Here is a 24148-nt window from a genome sequence, read left to right on the forward strand (position 1 = left end):
CACTCTCAGAGATATTTCATTTAGGTCCTCTTTGTTTTTTTGCCAGAGTGTCTTGGTTTTCCATGCCTAAAATACTCTCATGGGCTCTTCAGCCAGATCCGAATGCCTTAAGGGCTGATTCTGAGGCCAGAGTGTTATTTAGGACATCTGCCATTCTATGAGTCTGCTGTGTATCCTGCTTCCCTTGTAGATGGGCCTTTTTTTTAATTTTAACTTTTATTTAGTAAATATAAATTTCCAAAGTAAAGTTTATGGATTACAATGGCTTCCCCCGCCCCCATAACTTCCCTCCCACTTGCACCCCTCCCATCTCCCGCTCCCTCTCCCATTCCATTCACATCAGGATTCATTTTCAATTATCTTTATATACAGAAGATCGATTCAGTATATATTAAGTAAAGATTTCATCAGTTTGCACCCACAGAGAAACACAAAGTGTAAAATACTGTTTCAGCACTAGTTATAGCATTACTTCACATTGGACAGTGCATTAGGGACAGATCCCACATGAGGAGTAAGTACACAGTGACTCCTGTTGTTGACTTAACAATTTGACACTCTTGTTTATGGCGTCAGTAATCTCCCTAGGCTTTAGTCATGAGTTGCCAAGGCTATGGAAGCCTTTTGAGTTCGCTGACTTTGATCTTATTCAGACAGGGTCTTAGTCAAAGTGGAAGTTCTCTCCTCCCTTCAGAGAAATACATTACAAAAAATCAGCCAAATGTAGAGCAGGTTTTTTGAAAAACTAAACAAAACTGACACCCCATTTGCCCAACTAACTAAAAAAAGAAAAGACCCAAATCAATAAAATCAGAGTATTGTAGCACAACAAATTAAGCCACCAGCAGCAACAATAGCATCCCACAGTGAGTGCTGGTTTGAGTACTGCTTGCTATCCAGCTTCCTGTTAATGCACGTAGGAAAGGAATAGAACGTGGCACAAGTGCTTGGGTCCCTGCCACCCCCGTGGGAATTCTAGGCTGCTGGCTTCTACCTTGCGCAGTCCTGGATGTTTTTGCCATTTGGGGAGTTCAAGGAATTTCTCTTTGTCTCTCCCTCTCTCTCTGTCACTCTGCCTTTCAAATAATAAATAATCGGGCCGGCGCCGCGGCTCACTAGGCTAATCCTCCGCCTAGCGGCGCCGGCACACCGGGTTCTAGTCCCGGTCGGGGCGCCGGATTCTGTCCCGGTTGCCCCTCTTCCAGGCCAGCCCTCTGCTGTGGCCAGGGAGTGCAGTGGAGGATGGCCCAGGTGCTTGGGCCCTGCACCCCTGGGAGACCAGGAAAAGCACCTGGCTCCTGGCTCCTGCCATCGGATCAGTGCGGTGCGCCGGCCGCAGCGCGCCGGCCGCGGCGGCCATTGGAGGGTGAACCAACGGCAAAGGAAGACCTTTCTCTCTCTGTCTCTCTCTCTCACTATCCACTCTGCCTGTAAAAAAAAAAAAAAAAAAAAAATCAAAAATAAAAAAGGAAGTAGGGGTTAACTTCCTATCTACTGAGCAAGTTGAGGAAAATCATCCTTTGTTTTTGTCTGGTGAAGGCTAAGTATTTGAATTGAGATAAACTATTTTTATTCTTAATTATTCCACAGTTATTTATTGAGTGCCTTCTATGAGGGAGGCACTTTGAAAGGATATGTACAGCACAGGAATATAAAAGGAAAACCTTGGAAACAGACGTTTTTTGTGGAAGCACTGTGGTTCAGTGAAATAAAATTAATTTGACATTTTGATTTTTTACTACTAGTTATGCGATTTTATTTCCCTATCAATAGATTTAAATAGAGAAGTATATATAAGACTGTACTGTTGTTTATAATGCTCTATAAATTTAAGATGGTTTTCTTTTTCTTGTTATCTTTCTTCGATATTTCTGGTTTCTTGATTCTTCTGTAACATTTTCATGCTGATATATTTGATAAAGAATTCAAATTTTTTGTAATAAATAATAAATATGCGTTACTGATAATGTCATTCATAAGTTAGGTTCTGTAGGCTTTTACTTTAAAATATATGAGAAGTATGTAATACTCAGGGATTTACTGTCACTTTTCAATTTTAGGTTGACTGCGCACTGTCACTTATTCGACTCGGAATGGAGCGGAATATTCCTGGCTTGCTGGCTCTGTGTGATAATTTGGTTACTCTGGAAACATTGGTGTATGAAGCCGGTTGTGACTTAACTCTAACCTTGAAAGAACTCCAGCAGATGAAAGACATTGAAAAACTGAGATTACTGATGAATAGCGTAAGTTTTATTTTAAGTTTCTTTTCCAGCATTCCATGTGTGTTTTGATTAATATGTGTCTCAAACCAAAAAGAGATGTCCTTCAAACTGGAGAACTTGGTAAATAAAGGACAATTTCTTTACTGTTTAAAAAATCAGATTACTGAAGACATACAAAGCAATTTTGGCTGTCTTTGTACCTTGCTTGCCTTTAGTTAGACTCGTCTGTATAACTTTCTTTCCTTCCAGTTAGGTGTATTTCTAAACTAAACAGTCCTCTGTTAGCTTTGCTTGCGATATTTTACTGTGTTAAAATTCCCAATTACTTCTATTTCAAGGACTTAGAAAACAGTACTAGAGTTCAGAGCACTGGGTAGTTATATGAAGAAGACATCCTGACTTGAGGAGTGGAATGTGTAAGAGAATTTTCCCAGGCATTCTGAAATTACCCTCCAGTCATCTTGTTCTTACTCCCAGTGTTCCACCCACTGAGCAGAGAGGCAGGAATGCTGGTGCTGTGGAGGGGGCACCTGTCGAAGAATGCTGGTTAGTCCTTTACAGTTGGCAGCCTCATTGGAGTGGGCGCGATGAAGGTTGCAGTCGCAGCTGACTGAGAGCTTCTGACTATTTCCTTCGATCCTTTTCCTTTTCACTCTGCTTTCCTCTCTCTCTTGCATTTTTCCTATTTCCCACACCCTCTCACAATCTTTGCCTTCTTACCCATCTTCCATTTCTCTCCGTCTTTGCCTTCTTGTTCTTTTCTTGATCAGCCATCCAGTGAAAATAATGTGTTATTTGTAGGGCTTCCCTAGGGTAATTCAGAGAAATCATTTGAGGGATAATGAGTAAACTTATCTGTGTCCTTGGGAGTTTTGTGAAGGTGGATGCAAAGGGGCAGAACAATACAAAGAAGAAGAGGAAAAGGAGGGGAGGCCCTGGGCTTTTAGCTGAGACCATACTCTTAGGGGACCCTCTGCTTATGTCTGTGTCCCTGTGCCCATTTCTGCACACTCTTTATGTTGGTCTGAAGTCTCTCTCCAGCTCTCTTTGCACATACACTTTTTGCATAGACCCTGTCTGCTCTGAGGAACTCATGACTGAGTAGTAGCAGCGTGTTTGCCTTCTAGAGCCGTGCAAAGGCTGTGTGGGGCCCCAGATGGATCATGGTCTGAGAGGTGGGCCAAGTGATATGACTGTTGTTAGGTCTACTCACCCTGGGCAGAAGGTTATCTGTTCTATGGCTGCGTGTTGGTCTGTATTAGTAGTCTGTTTTAAAAGGTGTTGGGCTTTTACTATTTAACATTAGTCCAATTATCTGTAAGCTATACAACTTGTTGTTTCATATAATAAGATACTAGTGTAATTGAATGCTTGTCTGTTTATTTTGGTTAATTACTTTCAGTGTCCTGAGGACAAGTACGTGACAAGTGCCTACCAGTGGATGGTTCCCTTTCTTCACCGTTGTGAGAAACAGTGTCCTGGTGTGGCCAGTGAGCTATTAAAAGAATATTTAGTAACTCTAGCTAAAGGAGACCTAAAATTTCCCCTGAAGATATTTCAGCATTCCAAGCCTGATGTAAGTAGAAGCTAACTTCCTAAAATTCTCTGCACTTTATTCCACAGAGAATTAGTTTTTATTTATATATTTTTACAATAGGCTTTGCAGGTACTTTTCCTTTAAACAGAAAGGAAATGGGTGTTATTTTATTCTTTAATAATATTTCAGTGGCATAGCACACTTTTTTTTTTGAAGCCTATACTATTTTGCGTATTTGATTGAATCATTCTGAAGGTTTTTATGGTTAATGTTACAATTTTTACTGTCTTTTTTATCTTACTATCTACCGCATGTTGGGCTTTTGTACTACTCTGAAGACTAGTAGTCGATAGGCATTGAAATTCTCATATAGCGCATCACAAGGGTTGACCATCCTGTGAAGGAGAGACTTCCTATCTCACTAGTGAGGAAATCGTGACAAAGAGCAGTTGGGTAATTGCCCAGGGTTGCTCAGTGTGAAGGAAACCAAATTCATCCACGTATTCTGATTCCATATGTTGTAGCCTGCTGCCACCCATAGGAAGAGACTAAGTTTTGTCTTGAACATATTTATAAAAATCTTTCAGTTCTTACAAGGCTGTTTTGTAATTATTCATAGTAAAGTTTACATTTCCTTAAGCCTACTGTATTTATAGCTTTGTATTTCTAAAGGGTTCAAGTGGTTGTTCAGATTTGCTGGTGGTAAGGTCATTTTGTTGAATGCTCATGTGCTGTCAAAATCTTCTTAATTTAGCTGTAGATCAAATGTGCTATTTCAAGGATAGTGGTTTTCTTTCCTTTGGCGGAGACTCAAGCAAAATGGAATAATCACCTGAGGAAATGACTTTGTAGTGAGGTTTAAACTTCGGGTTTCGGTGGCTGTTTAAGGCCTCTTCTAATCCTAGTTCTGATTGCATCTGTTTCCTTGCACTAACCTTTGTTAGTAATCTGAAATCTAGAAAGGTAAGTGCTCACAGACCTGTGTAATCAAGACAGAACGGGAAGTATTGCTTAGTAATCCTAGACATTTTTTGGTTTCTAAAAGGGTCATCGATCATAAATATATCTGCTCATTGGTTAAAAATTTCCATCTTCTCATAAGCAGTTTGCACTTACTATTCTGGTTTCCAATTTGGGATGGTTTAATGTGAACTGAAGATGGGTTACTTGTGGCAGCAGAATACTGTGTGAGAAGCAGGAAAGTTTGAAAATGAATGTTTTATGAGGAAGAAAGAAATTACTTTAAATCCTTTCCAGTAATCTTATTTGTGATTCTTTTTCCTTACAGAGTCCTTTAAATCCTTAGTATACAGTCAGCTTTTTGTGGTTTTTACTTGACAATTTAGTATGTGCCTTTGAATAAAACCTATGCCTGTTACTATTTGCTGTGATTGAAATATGTGAACATCAAAGCAGAGAGCAATGATGATGGGCTCTTCCTTTGCAACCCAGTCTCTGTATCTGTGTCTCAGTGTTACCTTCCTGTAACGCAGATTTGATCGTGGCATGATCTATTGGAATTTTGCTGTGGCTTACTGTTGCCTTCAGGGACATGTGCATTGGGCTCTCTCAAGTGGCTTTCATGCTTCTTTGTTGTGTGCTTTCTGTCTCCTGGTCAGATATAGTTCTCTCCATGCATGTAGTAGGCTTGACTATTCCCCTTGCCAGCTTCTCGTATGGCTCTTTGTGTTTTATGGGCTGTTTGCTTTGCCTGGGATGGTGATTTCCCCTTCCCAAATACCTGCGTGTGTTTCAAGGTTCTGTTCTTCAAGATTCTGTCTATTCTGGAACCTTTTTTACTTATCTGTGCTATCACAAGTCTTTGCCTCTATGATAGCATTTATTGTACTATGTTGAAATTATTTGTTCACATTTTTGTCTCTCCCTCTTTTCATATATCTGTATATATCTATATATCCTCTGTGTCTCTTTATAGTATTGAGAGATACCCTGGTACCTAGTAGAGGGCAAGGGCTCAATACATTTCAGTAATAAATGATTGATTGAAACTGGATTTCATTAAAGTGCTTTGCATCACTTCATTGTATTAGTTTGCTTTACTAGGATTGTGCTGGGAGTATTGTTTATGTTTTACTTGATTGTTTACAAAAAGAATGTACCCCAGATCTTCCCTGAGATATGCACAAGGCATTTGTAGTAATAAAGCAGCAGCAGTGATTTCTCTGTCAGCTTAGACTAAGTTATACTGCATTAACAACCAACCTCTAAATCTTGGCAGTTTACCTAAGCGAGCATTCATTTCTCGCCAGTGTCACGTCAACTGCGCTTGGGCTTCTGCTGTATTCCATGTCTTACTCAGCTGGGGACTCAAGCAGAAAGAACAGTCTCCTTTTCTGGCTTGTGGCACAGAAAAAACGTCAAGTCACTACACAGTGGCTCTTAAAGCTTTGCTCAAACGTGGTTCAGTTACTTCTTCACATTTCTCAGGCCACAGCAAGTCTCACGATGGCACCTGATGTTAATGGTGCAGAGAATAATCTTTTCCAGGAAGCGGAGAACAAATGCTCAGCACCAGTGATGCCACTGGTCAGCGTCATGGCTAGAAGAAGGGCTCCTGCGCCACCACTGCACTTGGTTGCCCGAGTGCTTTTTAAACTGTCTCATGTACCTCAAATTTTTCTCCTTTTTTGTAATATCCTAAAGCACTCTTCTTTGATTTTAAGCCATTATTCTTTGCATGAATCCTCCTTTCAAACATGAAACTTGTGAGGAAATTTGGGCAGAGATGATAGAGGTGACTTGGGAAGAAAAATCTTCAGTCGTCTCACATTGTTCTCTGTGTTTGAAACTAGCGATTTGTTGAATGTCTGTACACCAGAACTATGAGCATTTATTTTTAAGTAGAATTTGCTATGCCCAGTACAGATGTAATATATTAGAATCTGGGAGGTAGGATTTTGAATATGCATTTGACAATTTATTTAATGATTATAATAGAAAGTCAAGTTCGGAAAAATTGCTTTAACTGTCCTATAAGAAATTGGTAATTCACTGTTTATAATAGCCTTCGTAGGGTATAATCTTTGAGGTTCATATTTGAATACATAATCATTGGGCAATTTTTTTTTAAGATTTATTATTGGGGCTGGCACTGTGGCATACTGGGTAAAGCCACTGCTTGCAATGCTGGCATCCCATATGGGAGCCAGTTCAAGTTAGATGCTCCATTTCCAATACAGCTCTCTGCTAATTGCCTGGGAAAGGAATGGAAGATGGCCCAAGTCCTTGAGCCCCTGCACCTGCTTGGGAGACCTGGAAGAAGCTCCTGGCTCCTGGCTTCAGATTGTCCAGCTCTGGCCATTGCAGCCATTTAGGGAGTGAACCAGTGGATGGAAGACCTGTATCTCTCTCTCTCTCTCCCCCCCCCACCTCCCCCTCCCTCTCCCTCTCTTCCCTCCTCCCTCCTCCCTCTGCCTCTCTGTTACTCTGCCTTTCACATAAATAAATAAATCTTAGGAAAAAGCCATTTATTTAAAAAAGATTTCTTTTTTCTTTCTTTCTTTTTTTTCTTTTTTTTTTTTTGACAGGCAGAGTTAGACAGTGAGAGAGAAAGAGACAGAGAGAAAAGTCTTCCTTTTCCGTTGGTTCACCCCCCAAATGGCCGCTATGGCCTGTGCTGCACCGATCCAAAGCCAGGAGCCAGGTGCTTCCTCCTGGTCTCCCATGCAGGTGCAAGGCACAAGCACCTGGGCCATCCTCCACTGCCTTCCCAGGCCACAGCAGAGAGCTGGACTGGAAGAGGAGCAACCAGGACAGAATCCAGCGCCCCAACCTGGACTAGAACCCAGGGTGCCGGTGCCACAGGCGGAGGATTAGTCAAGTGAGCTGCGGCGCTGGCCTATTATTTATTTTTTCAAAGGGCATGATGACAGAGAAGGCAGAGTCACACACACACACACACACACACACACAGAGAACGGAAGAAAGCAACAGCGAAAGAGGTTAAATGAAATCCAGGACATGTTTCGAAGTACCCTAAGACAATTTAAGGATACCAAAGATATAGAAAAAATTCTAGAAGCATCCAGGGAGTGAATAAAAATTATATTCAATTGAAAATTGTTCGTCTCAAGGTAGACTTCTTATTAGCAACAATATATACCAGAAGATAATAGAAAATATATATTATAAATATCAAGGAAGATTAATTATCTACCTATTAACTAGTGATAGTTAATATTTACTTAATATTTTTCTTTGATAGGTGCTGTATGAAACATTTCAAATGTATTAGCTTATGTAAATTTTATGACAGTAGGATGTAACTATCATTATTTCTGTTTCATAAATGAAGAGAAAGGCAGAGAAAGGAAATTTGCTCCCATTATACAATTTTTCTCTGGTCCATCAGAGATCTAGGCCCGTGTAATGTGACCTCAAAACATTTCAGCTACTATATTACGCTGCATTTCTAGCCAGCCAGGACATTTTACCCAGTTAAACTATTGTTCAAACACTAGTTTAAAGAAAGATTTATTTTAACAAAAAAGGAATTATTTTTAAATTTTTAAATATTATTATTCTTATTTTTTATTTCATTTTATTTTATTAATATAAAGAGAATAATTTTATGCAGTACATAGGTACAGTTCCAAGAAGGCAGCCACACTTCCATCACTCCCCTCCCAATACCTCTACCTCCCTCTCCTTTCTTCATAAATTTTTGCAGATATATTTTTTATTTTTTTAATTAAAATTTTTTTAAATTTATTTTTTAAGGAATACAAATTTCATAACTACAACTTTAGGAATATAGTGATTCTCCCCACCATATTGGTCCTCTTACCTACTCTCCTGCCCCTCTCCTCCTCCCTCTCCCCTTCCCAGTTCCATTCTCCATTAAGATTCATTTTCTTTTTTTTTTTATTTGACAGGCAGAGTTAGACAGTGAGAGAGAGAGAGACAGAAAGGCCTTCCTTCCGTTGGTTCATCCCCCAAATGGACCCTATGGCCGGCACACTGCGCCGATCCGAAACTAGGAGCCAGGTGCTTCCTCCTGGTTTCCCATGCGGGTGCAGGGCTCAAAGACTTGGGTCATCCTCCACTGCCTTCCCGGGCCACAGCAGAGAGCTGGACTGGAAGAGGAGCAACTGGGACTAGAACACAGGGTGCAGGTGCCGCAGGCGGAGGATTAGCCTATTGAGCCACGACGCTGGCCAAGATTCATTTTCAGTTAACTTTGCATACAGAAGGCCAACTATATAGTAAGTAAAGATTTAAACAATTTCCAGACACGCACACACATGTGCGCACGTAAAACTGTTTGAGAACTAGTTTTACAGTTAATTCTCATAATACAACTCACTGAGGACAGAGGTCCTGCATGGGAATTGCACAGTGACTCCTGTTGTTAATTTAACAATTAACACTCTTTTGTATGATGTCAGTGACCACTTGAGACTCTTGATATGAGCTGCCTCGGCTATGGAAGCCTTCTGGGTCCACAAACTCCATCAATATTTTGACAAGGCCATAAACAAAGTGGAAGTTCTCTCCTCTCTTTAAAGAAAAATACATCCTTCTTTGATGGCCACTTCTTTTTGCTGGGGTCTCACTCACAGAGATCCTTCATGTAGAACATTTTTTACCACAGTGGCAAAAACCTATTTTTAATCTACTCTGGATTCACAGGCTTAAATTCACCACTATTCATAATATTCAACAAGTAGACAGTGGGAAGATCACAGTTCCACAGGAGTATAAATATGAGCTAAAAATGACATTCTTATCCCAAAATGACCATTTCATTTTTTTGTATTCTATAATAGTTTCCATATCAGAAAAAACATGATATTTGTCTTTTGGAGACTGGCTTGTTTCACTAAACATAATGCTTTGCAGTTGCATCTATTTTGTTGCCAAAGATGGGGTTTTCTTCTTTTTTATGGCTAAATAGTATTCTGTAGTGTGTATATACCACATTTAAAAAAGACTTTTTTTTTTTTGCAGGCAGAGTTAGACAGTGAGAGAGAGAGAAAGGTCTTCCTTTTTCTGTTGCTTCACCCCCCTAGTGGCTGCTACGGCCGCGTTGAGCGTTGAGGCCGGCGCTGCGCCGATCCAAAGCCAGGAGCCAGGTGCTTCCTCCTGGTCTCACATGCGGGTGCAGGGCCCAAGGACCCGGCCATCTTCCACTGCACTCCTGGGCCACACCAGAGAGCTGGACTGGAAGAGGAGCAACCGGGACAGAACCGGTGCCCCAACCGGGACTAGAACCCGGTGTGCCGGTGCCGCAGGTGGAGGATTAGCCAAGTGAGCTGAGGTGCTGGCCTAAAAAGACTTTTAAGGATAAATTTATCATTTATAGACCCACTCTGAGAGAGTTCTTCAATGTTGTGCTTATCAAGAAGGAAATTATATTCAAAAAGCAAGTGGATATTAGGGGGAAAAGAATTATACTTCGGAATCTTAGTAAATATGAGGAAAAAATAAACACATTGAGAATATAATCAGTAATGAAAAAATGGATAGTGTTAAAAGCAAGATAAACAATAATTTATAGGGGAATTAATGATTAGAGATAAAATGATCTAAGGACCAGCATTTTTCAAGTGTTGATTGATAATAATAGCTTTAGTCTTTCAATAGTTAAGTGTGCATGTTACTTTGTACATTATATTTTTACTCTGAAGTATATATAGCATATTTGGTAGGAAGAGTAATGGCCGTCAAAGATGTTTGTATCTTAATGTGATAACATTATTGTATCTGCGAAATGGGATTTTACAGATTTGATTGAGGACTTTGAGATGGCAAAGACCAAAGGGTCTCAGGTTAATCATTGCAGTTTTTACAAGTTGTAAATATTGATTAATCAATATCATTAATCATCAGAGAAATGCAAATCAAAACCACTGAGAGATACTACCTCATAGCATTAGAATGGCTATTATCAGAAATCAAAAGATAACATGTTGGTGAGGGAAAAAGGGAACTCTTCCTGTACACTGTTGGTAGGAATGTAGGTTGGGACAGTTATTTTGAAAAATATGGAATAAAAGGACTACCATATAACCTTGCAATACCCTCTTCTTGGTCATATACCCAAAGGAAATGAGCTTATCACCTCATAAAGATACCAACCCTTTCACGTTAGTTGTTGTAGTATTCATAATAGTCAAGATATGGAAACAACCTAGGTGTCTATAGATGGACAAATAGATAAATAAACTCATGTATGAATATTATTCAGTCAGTCCTGAAAGAGATGAAGAGCCTGGCACTTGCCCCAGTGTTAATGAACCTGGAGGAAATTTCTGCTGAGTAAACCAGCCACAGAAAGAAAATGGGAGGTAGCCCTGGGTAATAGATAAGAAAAATAGGTACTAATTGGTTATTTTGTATCCCAGAAAATATTCCACGAATGGAAATCTGTAATTGAGTGGGAAATGGTGTATCCTATAAAGAAGGTGACCCAAAGTAGCCATCTTTCTGCATGAGAAATAGGTAGTTTGTTCTGTGATGTGTGTTTCACTGTGTTACAATTAGAGTTCTTTGGATTAGAATAAAAGTAGCTGTGTAATTAGATGACTAACGTTTGTTGCATACTGAAAAATAATAGGTTCTAACATGTCTGAGTATTAGTTAAGGAATTTTATATTTTTGTATTTGAAACATATGGAATTGGCTTTGGGGTTAGAAATGGTTTTAATGAATTATCTTTTTGATTCACTGTGTTTTTCTCATCCATTTTATCTTGGATGAGTCATGAATTGAAGAATCTGCTTTCAGCAAAGCTTATGGGCTACAAATTATCTTTTGTAGCTGATTCTGTAATTTAAATGTGATTTCATTTGGAATTATTAAAGACTCCAAAAGTCTGTAAGCTAAAGAAAAATCAAGATTTGTGTTGTAGCTGATTAATTGAACTATTTAATATTTCATTGACAGAGGTGCTGGCATATGGAAAACTGTGCATCTATTGACATTTAGAGCAAGTTTCTTTATTTCTTTTAGCTGCAGCAAAAAATTATTCCTGACCAGGACCAACTGATGGCAGTAGCTCTAGAGTGCATCTATAACTGTGAACGAAATGACCAACTCTCTCTTTGCTATGACATATTGGAATGTCTTCCACAAAGAGGATATGGGTAAGAATCTACAATATGTGAATCGGATTTCTTCTCATTCTATAATTAAAGCAAAAACGTTGCTTCTCCAAGTGGTTATTACAGAGAATTTTGGGAATATGAAAGAATTATAAAGAAGGAAATAAAATCATGTGCAATCTTGTCCCCCTCCCCCCCAAAAAAAAAAAAAAACAATTTTTGTTCTTCTGCTAGTGTTTGGGAGTTCTGTAATTATAATTAAGTTGTATATTTTTACCAAACTTGATAATTATGCATTGAAAAAGAAAGATACCACCACCACAAGATCCAAAGATATGCCAACAAATAGATAGGTAGTAGTTTCCTATTGTGTTTTTAATTTGCCATTTTATATTTATGGCCTAATTTTATTTTCTCTAAGAATTATTTGTTCTAGACCATTATCTCAAGTAATCCTTTCAAGCAGTGATGTTTGAATACACATCTTTTATTATTTATTGCGTTTATGTTTAAATGGAAATTTGTATAGCATGCTTGTGGGTTATGTAGTTACATGTAGATCAAATTTATATTTACCATTTGGAAGTCAGGTAACAATCATTACTTTAATCCCCCCTAATTTCCCATTAGGATAAGTTCATAAGAACACATGAAACAACACTGAATGCAAAATCAGCAGACTTGTTTCTAAGCCTTCATGACCAGCAAATCTCTTAATTTTTCTGGTTATCAGTTTCCTCATTTGCAAAATCAGATATTTAGACAAGAAGGCTTCCTCTGTTTTCTCTTTCCTTTGCTCTATTGTTTTCCTCACACTCACAATCTTCTTTTACTTTTAAGAAAAAAATTATTTTTATGAAACAAATGGTAACAATTGCTGATTTAGCAACTTGCTATGAGATAATTATTTTGTGGTCATTAATGCTACTGAAATCACTACCAAGAGTAATGGACAGATTTATTTATATGGTAATAAACTATTCCTCTAGCAACTATTTTTAAATTTCTTTTTTTAAGAAAGCTTTCATTTAATGGATACAGATTTCATAGGTATGGCTTTAGGAATATAGTGGTTCCTCCCTTCATACCCACCCTCCCACTCCCACTCATGTCCTACCTCCTACTCTGTCTCCTGTCCCATTCTTCTTTAAGATTCATTTTTAATTAACTTTATATACAGAAGACCAGCTTTGTAATAAGTAAAGATTTCAACAACTTGCATCCACACACACAGAGAAAGTATAAAGTAGTGTTTGAAAAAAGTTTTACAGTTAATTCTCATAGTTCAATTCATTAAGGACAGAGGTCCTGTATAGGGAGTAAGTGCACAGTGACTCCTGTTGTTGATTTATCAATTAACACTCTTATTTATGACATCAGTGATCACCTGAGGCTCTTGACACGAGCTGCCAAGGCTATGGAATCCGTTTGCGTTCACAAACTCCATCAGTATTTAGACAGGGCCATAAGCAGTCCTCTCCTCCCTCCAGAGAAAAGTGACTCCTTATTTGATGGCCCTTTCTTTCCACTAGGGTCTCACTCACAGAGATCCTTCATGTAGACCATTTTTTTGCCACAGTGTCTTGGTTTTCCATCCATTAAATTCTCTCATGGTCTTTTCAGCTAGATCCAAATGCCTTAAAGGCTGGTTCTGAGGTCAGAGTGCTGTTTAGGGTGTTTGTCTATACGTCTGCTGTGTGTACTGCTTCCCATGTTGGAACATTCTCTTTTTTAATTCTATCTATTGTTGTTACCAGAGACTTGTTCGTATTTATGTGATCCCTTTGACACTTAATATTATCTGTATGATCAATTACACATTTAATTGATCACTTTAACATGTAAGATGGCATTAGTACCACCCAGCTTAATGGGATTTGGAGTCCCATGACAAATTTTTACTTTTATCTTTAGGATACATCTGTGAGAAGGTATGCTGAACTACACAGCTCCTCCTTCTCTTATTCTCACTTTTATTTTTTTGCTGGGATCTATTTTCAATTGAATTTATATACCTATGATTAATTCTGTGTTAAGTAAAGAGTTCAACAATGGTATTAAGTAGAAAAAATGATAAAAAATTAAAATGAAATAGTAAACTGTTCCTTGACAGTCAAGCCAAGGGCTATTCAAATCATTGCTTCTCATAGTGTCAGTTTCACTTTCCTTTTACATGCTCTGTTAGTTGTCAAAGATCAGGGAGAACATATGTATTTGTCCCTTTGTCACTGGCTTATTTCACTAAGTATGATGTTTTCCAAAATCGTTCATTATGTTGCAAATTTCATAACTGAAATTTCATGATGTTAAGGTCTTTTATAGATGTCCTTTACTTTCTCCCATTTCTACTGCTCCTACCATTGTTTTGAATATTTCCAAAATTTCACTGTAAATATTGCTGAGACAGATCTACCATGCTTATGTTTCTTTTTCATACAAATTTCTGTTTTCCCTGGATTAACTACTTCATTTTTGTTGTTTTATTTTATTTATCTCCCTTCTGTGTCTTTTTTTTTTTTTTCAAAAAAAATTATTTATTTGAAAGGCAGAATTATAGCTGGGGATGGAAGGGTGAGAAAGAGAATGACGGGGAGGCATCTTTGACCCACTGGGTCACTCCTTAAATGACTGCAGTGGTCAGGGCTGGGTTGTTTAGAGCTAGGAGCCTGAAATTCCATCTGGGTACCCCATATAGGTGGCAGGGTCCAAGTGTTTGGCCATTCTCCCCTGTTTTCCCAGACATATTAGCTGTGACCTGAATTGAAAGTGGAGTAGAGGCCAGTTGAGCTGGAGCTCACGTGGAATGGTTGTATTATGCAACACTGCCACAACATTGGCCCATCCCTTGTGCTTGTGCCAGAATCATAGAGCTCCTTTCAGTGATCAGAAATATTTAGCAGTCTCTCAGATTTTTTTTTCTTATTCCCAAGTATTCTTTGTCTCCTTTGTTCCTTGTTTTTCTTTGGCAATTTTGTTCTGGAAATTACTTTTTTCTCACTTTAGTATTAAGAAATTGTTTTCTGTGTCTGCTCCATGATTGTCATCTTGGTTTTTTTTTTTTCTTTTTTTTTGCCTCTTGTATTACATACTGCATTTCTTAGATTCCTTCTTTTATTTCTCCTTCATTTTGATGGATCATAACCTCAAGGAGCCTTCTGTCAAAGTTTGGAGAGGAAGATTTGTTTTTTGTTTTTGGTTGTAACATGTCACACTTACACTTGGTGCAAGGATAGGGACCAGATGTTGTGCCACAGAGGAGTGGCCCACTGCTTGCTAAGCCTGCATTCCTCATCTTGGTGCTGATGTGAGTCCTGGCACCTACGCTTCCAGCACAGGTTATTGATAGTGCATCCTGGGGGACAACAGATGATGGCTCAAGTGCTTGGGCCCCTGCCACCCATGGGGAAATCGGGATCTCCTGGCTTCGACCTGGTACAGCCCTAGCTCTTGTAGGCATTTTGGAATGAGCCAGAGTTGCAAGACAGATCTGTGAGATCTCTCTCTTTGGCTTTCTGTACCTGTTAAGTAGATGAAAATAAACTTTTTTTAAAGTTCATAGGAAATTTGTATTATGAAAAATTTATGGATTTCGAATTGTTCATGCCAGAAAAGACTTCTCTTCCATTTCCATTTTCCACAAACTATGGGGAGTACACTTGTATGTGGAATTCCAGGTTTCTCTCTCACACCGTTTTCCTGTGTTTCTGGAAGACGTTACTCTCATCTGTAGCATTGCTGATAAGTCCAGTGCCATGCTGAACTGTGTGTTTTCATATGGCATTTTTCCTACTTAGAAGATTTTAACATCTTCTCCCCATTTTTCAGTGTTTTGAAAAACTGTAAAGAAGTGTTATATTGTGAGTCTAAAGTCATTGTGTTGTTCAGTGAGTGGTGTGTGCCAGTCTGGATATTGCTCACCTTTAGACCGTTGCGGAATGTTACATATTTTTTTCCATGCAGAGTTTTTTAGTACTCCCTTCTTCCCTACCTCTCCCCCTCAAACTCCTGCTACTCAAATGTTCAATCTCCAAGATTCTTTAATTATAGCTCTTCTTTATTATTTATTGACTGCCATTTTATTTCAGTGTTTTGGTCTTTTGTTAAATGATCCTGGAGATTTCTTCAATTTTATCTTCTAACGTGTCCTGTAAATTTTAAAACTTGTTTTTGCTTTTTAGTTTAAATTCCAAAAGCTTTTTCACTTAACGAGAATTTTCTTGTTTGCTAGTCTTCTTTTACAGATGCATTGATACATATGCTCCTGTTCTATTTGCTCCAACCCCACCTTGTTCAGTGAGTTTTCATATTCTGTTTTGTGTTTCTATCTTTACTCTTAGGGACTTTCTTCCATGTTTAGTGGTTCTTGACCATTGATTAATGGTGAAGATACTAAAAGGTGATTGGAGGTCTTGTGTTTGTAGAGTGTAGGCTTGTTTCCAAGTGTGCCTCACTGTAGAATGGTCAGAGGAGGACATTTATATTGGTGAGACTCTCAAATCATGTTTTATCATGAGTTAATTTCCTTAATGTGTAATCTTCCAATTTTCCTCCTTGGTTGAATAAGTTTAGAATGGTCAGAAATGTTTGGACAAGTTTAAGCCTTTTCATTTTAGCTTGCAGCTAGGTTGTTAGTCTTATCTCATTTTGGATATATTTTTTGGGGGATGAGGACAGGTTGTAATCAGATTTTGTCTATTATGTTACAGATGTGTAGGTAGTTTGTAGATTCCCATCACCTATCTTTCCTCATCAAAGTTCCAAGTACTGACCGCTAGGAAGAAATCAGTGCCTCACCACATTGATGTAAAGGTACCTGGAGTTTGTAGTAGTGCTTCATGTCTCCCTTTGCCCAGTCTGGGCTTGGTGCTCTTCCTGTAGGGAAAGTAAGTCAGAGTGCGCTCCACATCCTTTCCTGTTTCTCAGACATGTGTCAGTGTGACTGCAGGCTACGTGAGATCCTCAGTAAGCAGCAGCAGAGTATGGCAGGTGTGCCTCTGACACATGGCCTTCAGTAGGCAGCAAATGGCAGGTAAACTGCATTGTATTAACAGTTTTTTTGTAGAATGCCGTTACTCATAATTTTAACCAGTGCAGCCCAGAGGTGTCGGTGTCAGTAGTCTCATTGCTCCTCCCCAGTTGGCACAGATGCAGAAGCCCCTCCTTAGCATCTACCATAGAGGGACGTGGTGAGGCGTTTCTTCCTCAGTGGGTCAGATGAGCAACTCTACGCTTCCTCTTGTTCCTAATCAGTGAAGCCAACTCATTGTGTTCTAATTCATGTGTGTAGTGTTTTAAGATAAACACAGTGAATTTTGTTTTTCAAATAAATCAAATGGCATTAATATCAGTTATCAATTTAAAATTTTTTCTTTATGTAAAAAGAACAAAAATTTCCTGTATTTCATATACACAGTTTTAAGGACATAATGCTTCCCACCCTCCCTTCCTTGCACCCAGCAACCCCTCTCCTTCTTTTCTTATTTTTCTTTTAATTTTTGCAGTGACATACTTTCAATTTACTTTATAATCATATATGTAACCCTTCACTAAATAAAAAATAAAACAAGTGTAGAAAAACCACTGCTCCTCAGGAGTATAGACAAGGGCTATAAACAATATTCAAACCTCAAAATGTCAATTTTTCTCATATACATTACATTTAGAGCTTTTCAAATTTTTTAAAGATTTATTTATTTGAAAGTCAGAATTACACAGAGAGGAGAGGCAGAGAGAGAGAGAGAGAGAGGTCTTCCATCTGCTGGCTCACTCCCCAGTTGGCTGCAATGGCTGGAGCTGTGCCAATCTGAAGCCAAGAGCCAGGAGCTTCTTCCAGGTCTCCCACATGGGTGCAGGGAACTAAGAACTTGGGCCATCTTCTACTGCTTTCCCAGGCCATAGAAGAGAGCTTGATCAGAAGTGGAGCAGCCGGGACTCGAACCAGCGCCCATGTGGAATTGTATGCCACAGTGCTGGCCCCAATTTTTATACAATTATTTCCCTACTCTGAGAAGATGCTCATGGTATCTATAGAAAAGTGATATTAAAATAACTTTGTTTTGGTAGACACTACATTTAGGTATATTAGTTTCTGAAGTATATGTAGGCTAAGAAATGCCTCAGGTATGTATGTTTGAAAATTTTTCTTAGCTCTGATGAATGGTTTCTGATCTAGTGTATTTTTTATGTAAACACAAAGTGGCTTGATGCTTTTCTGTTACTTTATTTCATTAGTGATTCTATCTCACATTTCTAATTTTCTAGGTAGCTTTTAATTATAAATAGTACAGTAGTGAAATAGAAGGCTCAAACTATTTTCTATACTTCTCTTTGTTCTTTTTGCCAAGTTTGTCAGTGTATATACTTCTAGTGATTAGTTACTTATTTTTAGTGGTTAAAGTCATTATTCACCAAATGCAAACCTTAGAGACAGCGTATATTAATTCAAGAATTTGGTATAAATGGAATTAAAAGATTATTTTGGTACAAAATATTTTTGAAAGCCATGCATAGTTTTTCATAATATGCATTTTCTGTGACTTTGCCTTGTGTGTGTGTGCGTGCATGTATTTGCCATTTAAGAAAAGAACAGGAGCCGGCGCCGTGGCTCAATAGGCTAATCCTCCACCTTGCGGCGCCGGCACACCGGGTTCTAGTCCCGGTTGGGGCGCCGGATTCTGTCCCGGTTGCCCCTCTTCCAGGCCAGCTCTCTGCTATGGCCAGGGAGTGCAGTGGAGGATGGCCCAGGTGCTTGGGCCCTGCACCCCATGGGAGACCAGGAAAAGCACCTGGCTCCTGGCTCCTGCCAGGATCAGCGCGGTGCGCCGGCTGCAGCGGCGGCCATTGGAGGGTGAACCAGCGGCAAAGGAAGACCTTTCTCTCTCTGTCTCTCTCTCTCACTGTCCACTCTCCCTGTCAAAAAAAAAAAAAAAAAAAAAAGAAAAGAACAGTCAATTTTTGTGTATCTTACCTAGGCAGCATATTGCATCTGGTTGTGATAGTCTTTAGTGTTTATGTTTGTGAATGCTAATTGACAGATGAAATACATGGAATTCTTTTTTTTTTTTTTTTTTGAAGATTTCATTTATTTACTTGAGAGGTAGAGTTACAGACAGAGAGGAGGGACAGATCTTCCATCCACTGGTGCACTTCCCAAATGGCTGCACTGGTCAGAGCTAGACTACTCTGAAGCCAGGAGCCAGGAGCTTCTTCTGGGTCCCCCACAAAAGTGCAGAGGTCCAAGCACTTGGGCCATCTTGTACTGCTTCCCAGGCTGTAGCAGAGAGCTGGATCAGCAGAGGAGCAGCTGGGACATGAATCGTTGCCCATGTGGGATGCTAGCGCCGCAGGCAGAGGGTTAGCCCACTAAGCCATAGTGTTGGCCCCATGGAATTCTTTAATACCTATGAAAACTATTTATCATACAGCTGCATAGTAATAATTTCAAAATACTTCTCATTTTAAAGATTCATTGATTTGTAAGAGAGACAGATTGGTAGAGTGACAGCTCCCTTGTGTTATTCACTCCCCAAATGCGCACAGCGACACCCAGTTTACTGCTGGGAACTCAGTCCAGGTCTCCTGTGTGGATGAGAGGAACTCAATTGCTTGACCTACTGCCTTCTAAGGACCACGCTGGCAGAAAGCTAAATCAGGAGCTGCAGCTGGGTGTCAGACCTACGCTCCACGTATATGATGTGAGCATTGTAACTGGCATTTTAACCACTAGGCCAAAAACATACCCCTAGGAATATTTTCGATTGAGTATGTTAATGGGAATTAGCTCTGATGAATGGCCTATTGAAGTACTTTAAGTGGAATATACCCAATTCTTTCTGTAATCCAAAGTCTAAAGATTGGTTTAAAAAGATACTGTGATCTTTGCAAGTTACACTGACTACTTGTTGAGTAGATTAAACCAGGGAATATTGACAGTTTTAGAAAATAAAGAAGTTTTTGTTTAAATTAGGGGACTTAATTTTCCATGTGGAGGCTGTGGCTTTTATTTGGGCTTCTTATTGATGAAACTCCCAAGACCTTGCTGGAATATAGTTGAAATATTCTTTTGAAAGGCACCTGAAAGTGTCAGCTGTAGTGATTGTTGGTTGAGAGTGGTTGGGACATGGAATCACTCAGGATGAAAAAGGATTTTTGTGTTAGTTGCTGTTTTCCTGCTAAATCCCTATGTCTGCTTGTATATAGGTTGTGCCATACTTCATCCACCCTATCAGCCACATTTTTATTAGTTTGTATTTTTCATGGTGGTGTTTCTCTTAGTCCCCTGTCCGCTGACTTCCTCAGAAAGGATTTGCTTTTTATCACCATAGCCTGCTTGGGATTGTCTATCTGATGGGTATCCTTCTCCATGGTTCCTTTATATTGAAGTAGATGCCATTCCTTTGATGCACAGGAAATGATTATGTGGACAAACTCCTCCAAGTTTATAGACTTTGAAAACTACTGGAAACTCCTTAGGTCACCACAGGTGGTATAGACAGGCATAGGAGAAAGCCAACATGCAGACCCATTCTTCTTAATCTGTTTCATTGGCTGATAAAGATGATTTTACAGTTTTATTTCTCAACAAAAATGTAACAAGGGCCAGAGCTGTGCTGTAACGGGTGAAGCCACTCTGCCGTGCTGGCACCCCATGTAGGCGCTGGTTTGAGTCTCGGCTGCTCCACTTCTCATCCAGCTTTCTGTTGTTGCACTTGGAAAAGCAGCAAAGATGGCCCAAGTACTTGGGCCCCTGCATCCACTTGGGGGGATCCAGAGAAGGCTGCTGGCTTCAGGTCAGCCCAGCTGTGGCCATTGTGGTGATTTGAGGAGATGGATGGAAGATCTCTCTCTTTGTCTGTCCCTCTCTCTCTGTAACTCTGCCTTTCAAATAGACAAATCTTAAGGAGATAAATCTAACAATTGATTTATCATTTTTTTTTGTCTTTAAGCAGAATTGAACTGAGAGTACCTTAGAAAATAGTCTTGTCTGATAAACCTGTATCAGATAATATTGTTCTACTCCAATTTTTTTAGGGATTTATTTTATTTATTTGAGAGAGTTACAGAGAGAGAGAAAGTGAGAGAGAGACAGAGAGACAGAGATTGGGATCTTCCATACGTTGGTTCACTCTCCAAACGGCCACGATGACTTGGGGTAGGTCAGGCCAAAACCAGAGGCCTCCATCCAGGTCTCCCATGTGGGTGACAAGGGCCCCAAGAACTTGGAGACCATATTCCATTGTTTTCCCAGGTGCATAGGCAGGGAGCTGGATCAGAAGTGGAGCAGCTGGGACTGAAACAGCATTTATATGGGATGCCCGCATTGCAGGCTGTGGCTTAACCCGCTGTGCCGCAATGCTAGCTTCTTTACTCCAATATTTTTAATCTGAATTTCTTGAGTTATGAAAAATGCTGAATGATTTTGGGAGATAAAACCTACATTTTAGCTGAATGGTATTGTTCTGTTTTAAGAATAAGAGCAACATCACCGCCCCCCCCCCCCCCCACTTATTTGAGTTTTTATTTTATTTAAAATTCTTTACTAAAACTTAATTTTAATTTATTTCTCTTAATTCTTTAGTCATGAGACAGAGGTCACCACAACTCTTCATGACATGGTAGACCAATTGGAACAAATTCTCAGGTGAGAAAAATGACCATTTTGTTGCAATGCTGATTAAGGGTGTCTGTCCAAGAAATGCTACGTTAAGTCTGCCTGTTTGGTCATTGTTTCCCCTTTGGCCTCACGTTTGTTGAATTCTCTTTGAAGGGCTCTGCTACTTCATAATAGCTGAGTGGTAGAATAATAACATGATTTTTGAATACTGATAAACCTGTGCTCTAATTTAGATATCGTTTACTAGCTGTGTGGTCTTTTAGCTGAGGGTTTTCTTATCTGTGATATCTAACTCGTGAGATTTTGGAATTCATATTAAATTACGCATTTTAGCCTTGCACACATACTGGGCACACACGAAATGCTATTTTCTGCTGCAGTGATTGCAGCTACCCACAGACAGTATTTGTTGTTCTTGTAATATTTTTGGGGCACATAGAACATTTGATTAACTATTTGGTTTATGTAAAATTATGCAAGAGCCTTCAGGTAATTCTGTAGTAATATGCTTTACTGTGAAAATGAAATGCTGATCTCTTCTGGAGATGAAAATATTCTTAATCTGCCATTTAGAAAGTTTGCGGTTGTTGACTAGTATTTTTTTAATGGGTAAGTATATTTGTATAATTTAAAAGTATTGTGTTCTCAACAAAGTTTTTATAATAACAAGCTTTGTTCTTACAGGTGATTATTACACTTTAGTAGTGGTAGCATGTTTAGTAAAGTATAATGATTTTGAGTGTAGCAATTAGAAATTTTGTTCATTCAAATTAAGGGACTTTAAAAATATTTTTAAAAGTTATTATTATTTATTTTTCTTATTTGAGGGGCAGAGAGAGGGAAAGAAAGGGATATCAATCAGTCTTCTCTGTGTTAGTTTCTTTCTCTCCAGATGCCTACAATGGGTGGGGCTGGGCCAGGCTGAAGCCAGGAGCTGGGAACTCAGTCTAGGACTCCCACATGGGTGTTAGGGAACCAGTCACTTGAGCCATTGCCTGCATTCTCCCAGTGTGCATCAGCAGGAAGCTGGAATTGAGAGCAGAGCCGGGACTCAGGCATTCCAATATGGAATATGGACATCTAAACTACTATACTTAAGGGCCACTCCTGTTTTACATTTTTTCATGCTGTTAGAGTATAGGGAATTTGAAAAAAAAAAGAAAAAGTTTTGATACAAAGGTAAGTCATGCCCTTTTTAATATGTTACTTAACCCAAGTGTATTCTAATAAAAGTCACTGGGGGAGAATAAGCATTGATATACAATTATGAACCTTATTTTGGCTGTGAATTTATTTAATTGTTAAATTAGGTCATACTATTTAAAATTTTTTTTAAACCAGGAACATCTAAGTTTTACTGGTTGCTTAAGTTTCTTAGATTGGACTCTTTGGCAGCCAGATCTGAACTAATTCTTCTTTCACTTACAGTGTATCAGAGCTTTTGGAAAAACATGGACTGGAGAAACCGATTTCGTTTGTTAAAAACACTCAGTCTAGCTCAGAGGAGGCTCGCAAGCTGATGGTTAGATTGACCAGACACACAGGTCGGAAGTGAGTAATAAGCAAAATTATGTATGCTTTTTAAAATGTATTGCTGTTTTTCATTTTTTTTGAAAAACTTCATTGAGTTATAATTGACCAATAAGCTGTATGTTTTGGAGTATGCATTTTGATAGGTTCTGACATATGTGCTCATATATATTCATGTAGACTCATAAACTGTCACTGTGATCATGATGATGAACATGTCCTTCACCCCTCAAAGTTTTCTCTTGCTCTTTTAAAATCTCTTCCCACCTACTCCTCATCAATCCCCCGTCTACTCACCAGGCTGTCATTGATCTATTTTCTGTCCCTCTCTATATTATGTTGCATATCTTAGAATTTTGTATAAATGAATCCTACAGTATTAATTCTTTTTGTTCATTAGGCTTCTTTTACCCAATGTATTTTGTGATTCATCCACATGGTATCATGGGTCAATTGTTAAATCCACTTAATTTGCTGAGTAATATTCCATTGTATGGATGTATCATACCATATTTATCCATTCAGTTGTTGATGAAAATTTGTATTGTTTTGAGTTTTGACTTTTACAAATAATACTGCTATGAATATTTATGTATAAGACTCTGTATAGACATGTGCATTACTTTCTCTTGGATCAATACGTGTGAGTGGAATGGCAGGATCATCTACTATATGGATGACTACCTTAAAAAAATGCCAACTCAACTGTTTTCCAAAGTATTTATATATTTTTACTTTCTAACCAGTCTTGTGGAAGAGTTCCAATCACTCTGCATCCTCATCAACACGTGATATGATCAGTATTTTAGGTTTAGTTAGTTTAATAGGTAGGTAGTAGTATCTAAGTTTGATTGTAATTATATTTCTCTAATGAGTGATAATGTTGACTGTTCTTTGTTGTGCTTATTTGCTGTCTGTGTATCTTCTTTGTCCTTGTAAAAACTGGATTAATTTAAGTGATATTTTCATTTTGTTATAGTTTCCTATTTATTTACATGACTAGTAATTTTTGTTGGATACTAGATAGTATGAATTTTAGGTTCTAATATATTCTTTGTTTGGTTTTTTGGTTCTTCAGAATCTAATTGGCTTTTTAATTTTCAATTCTGGAATAGGGCAACATGTTATTCCATAAAAAGAGTAAATGCTCCCTACGTTTCTATTTTCATAGATGTTT

General features: G+C 38.7%; 1 protein-coding gene across 2 annotated transcripts in view; it reads left to right on the forward strand.

Moving 5' to 3' along the window:
- NBAS (NBAS subunit of NRZ tethering complex) overlaps window positions 1-24148 on the forward strand; it is a 459817-nt gene that overhangs the window by 171438 nt on the left and 264231 nt on the right. For both annotated transcript variants that reach the window (XM_070069748.2, XM_089327834.1), the window contains 5 exons: window positions 2061-2246; window positions 3628-3801; window positions 11737-11870; window positions 21406-21468; window positions 22870-22992. In XM_070069748.2, coding sequence (XP_069925849.2) covers window positions 2061-2246; window positions 3628-3801; window positions 11737-11870; window positions 21406-21468; window positions 22870-22992 — 680 coding nt within the window. The remainder of the gene's footprint in view (window positions 1-2060; window positions 2247-3627; window positions 3802-11736; window positions 11871-21405; window positions 21469-22869; window positions 22993-24148) is intronic.

Source organism: Oryctolagus cuniculus, chromosome 2 (genome assembly GCF_051225735.1).
Source record: "Oryctolagus cuniculus isolate XC-2025 breed Fujian yellow rabbit chromosome 2, ASM5122573v1, whole genome shotgun sequence".
NCBI classification, from domain to species: Eukaryota; Metazoa; Chordata; class Mammalia; order Lagomorpha; family Leporidae; genus Oryctolagus; species Oryctolagus cuniculus.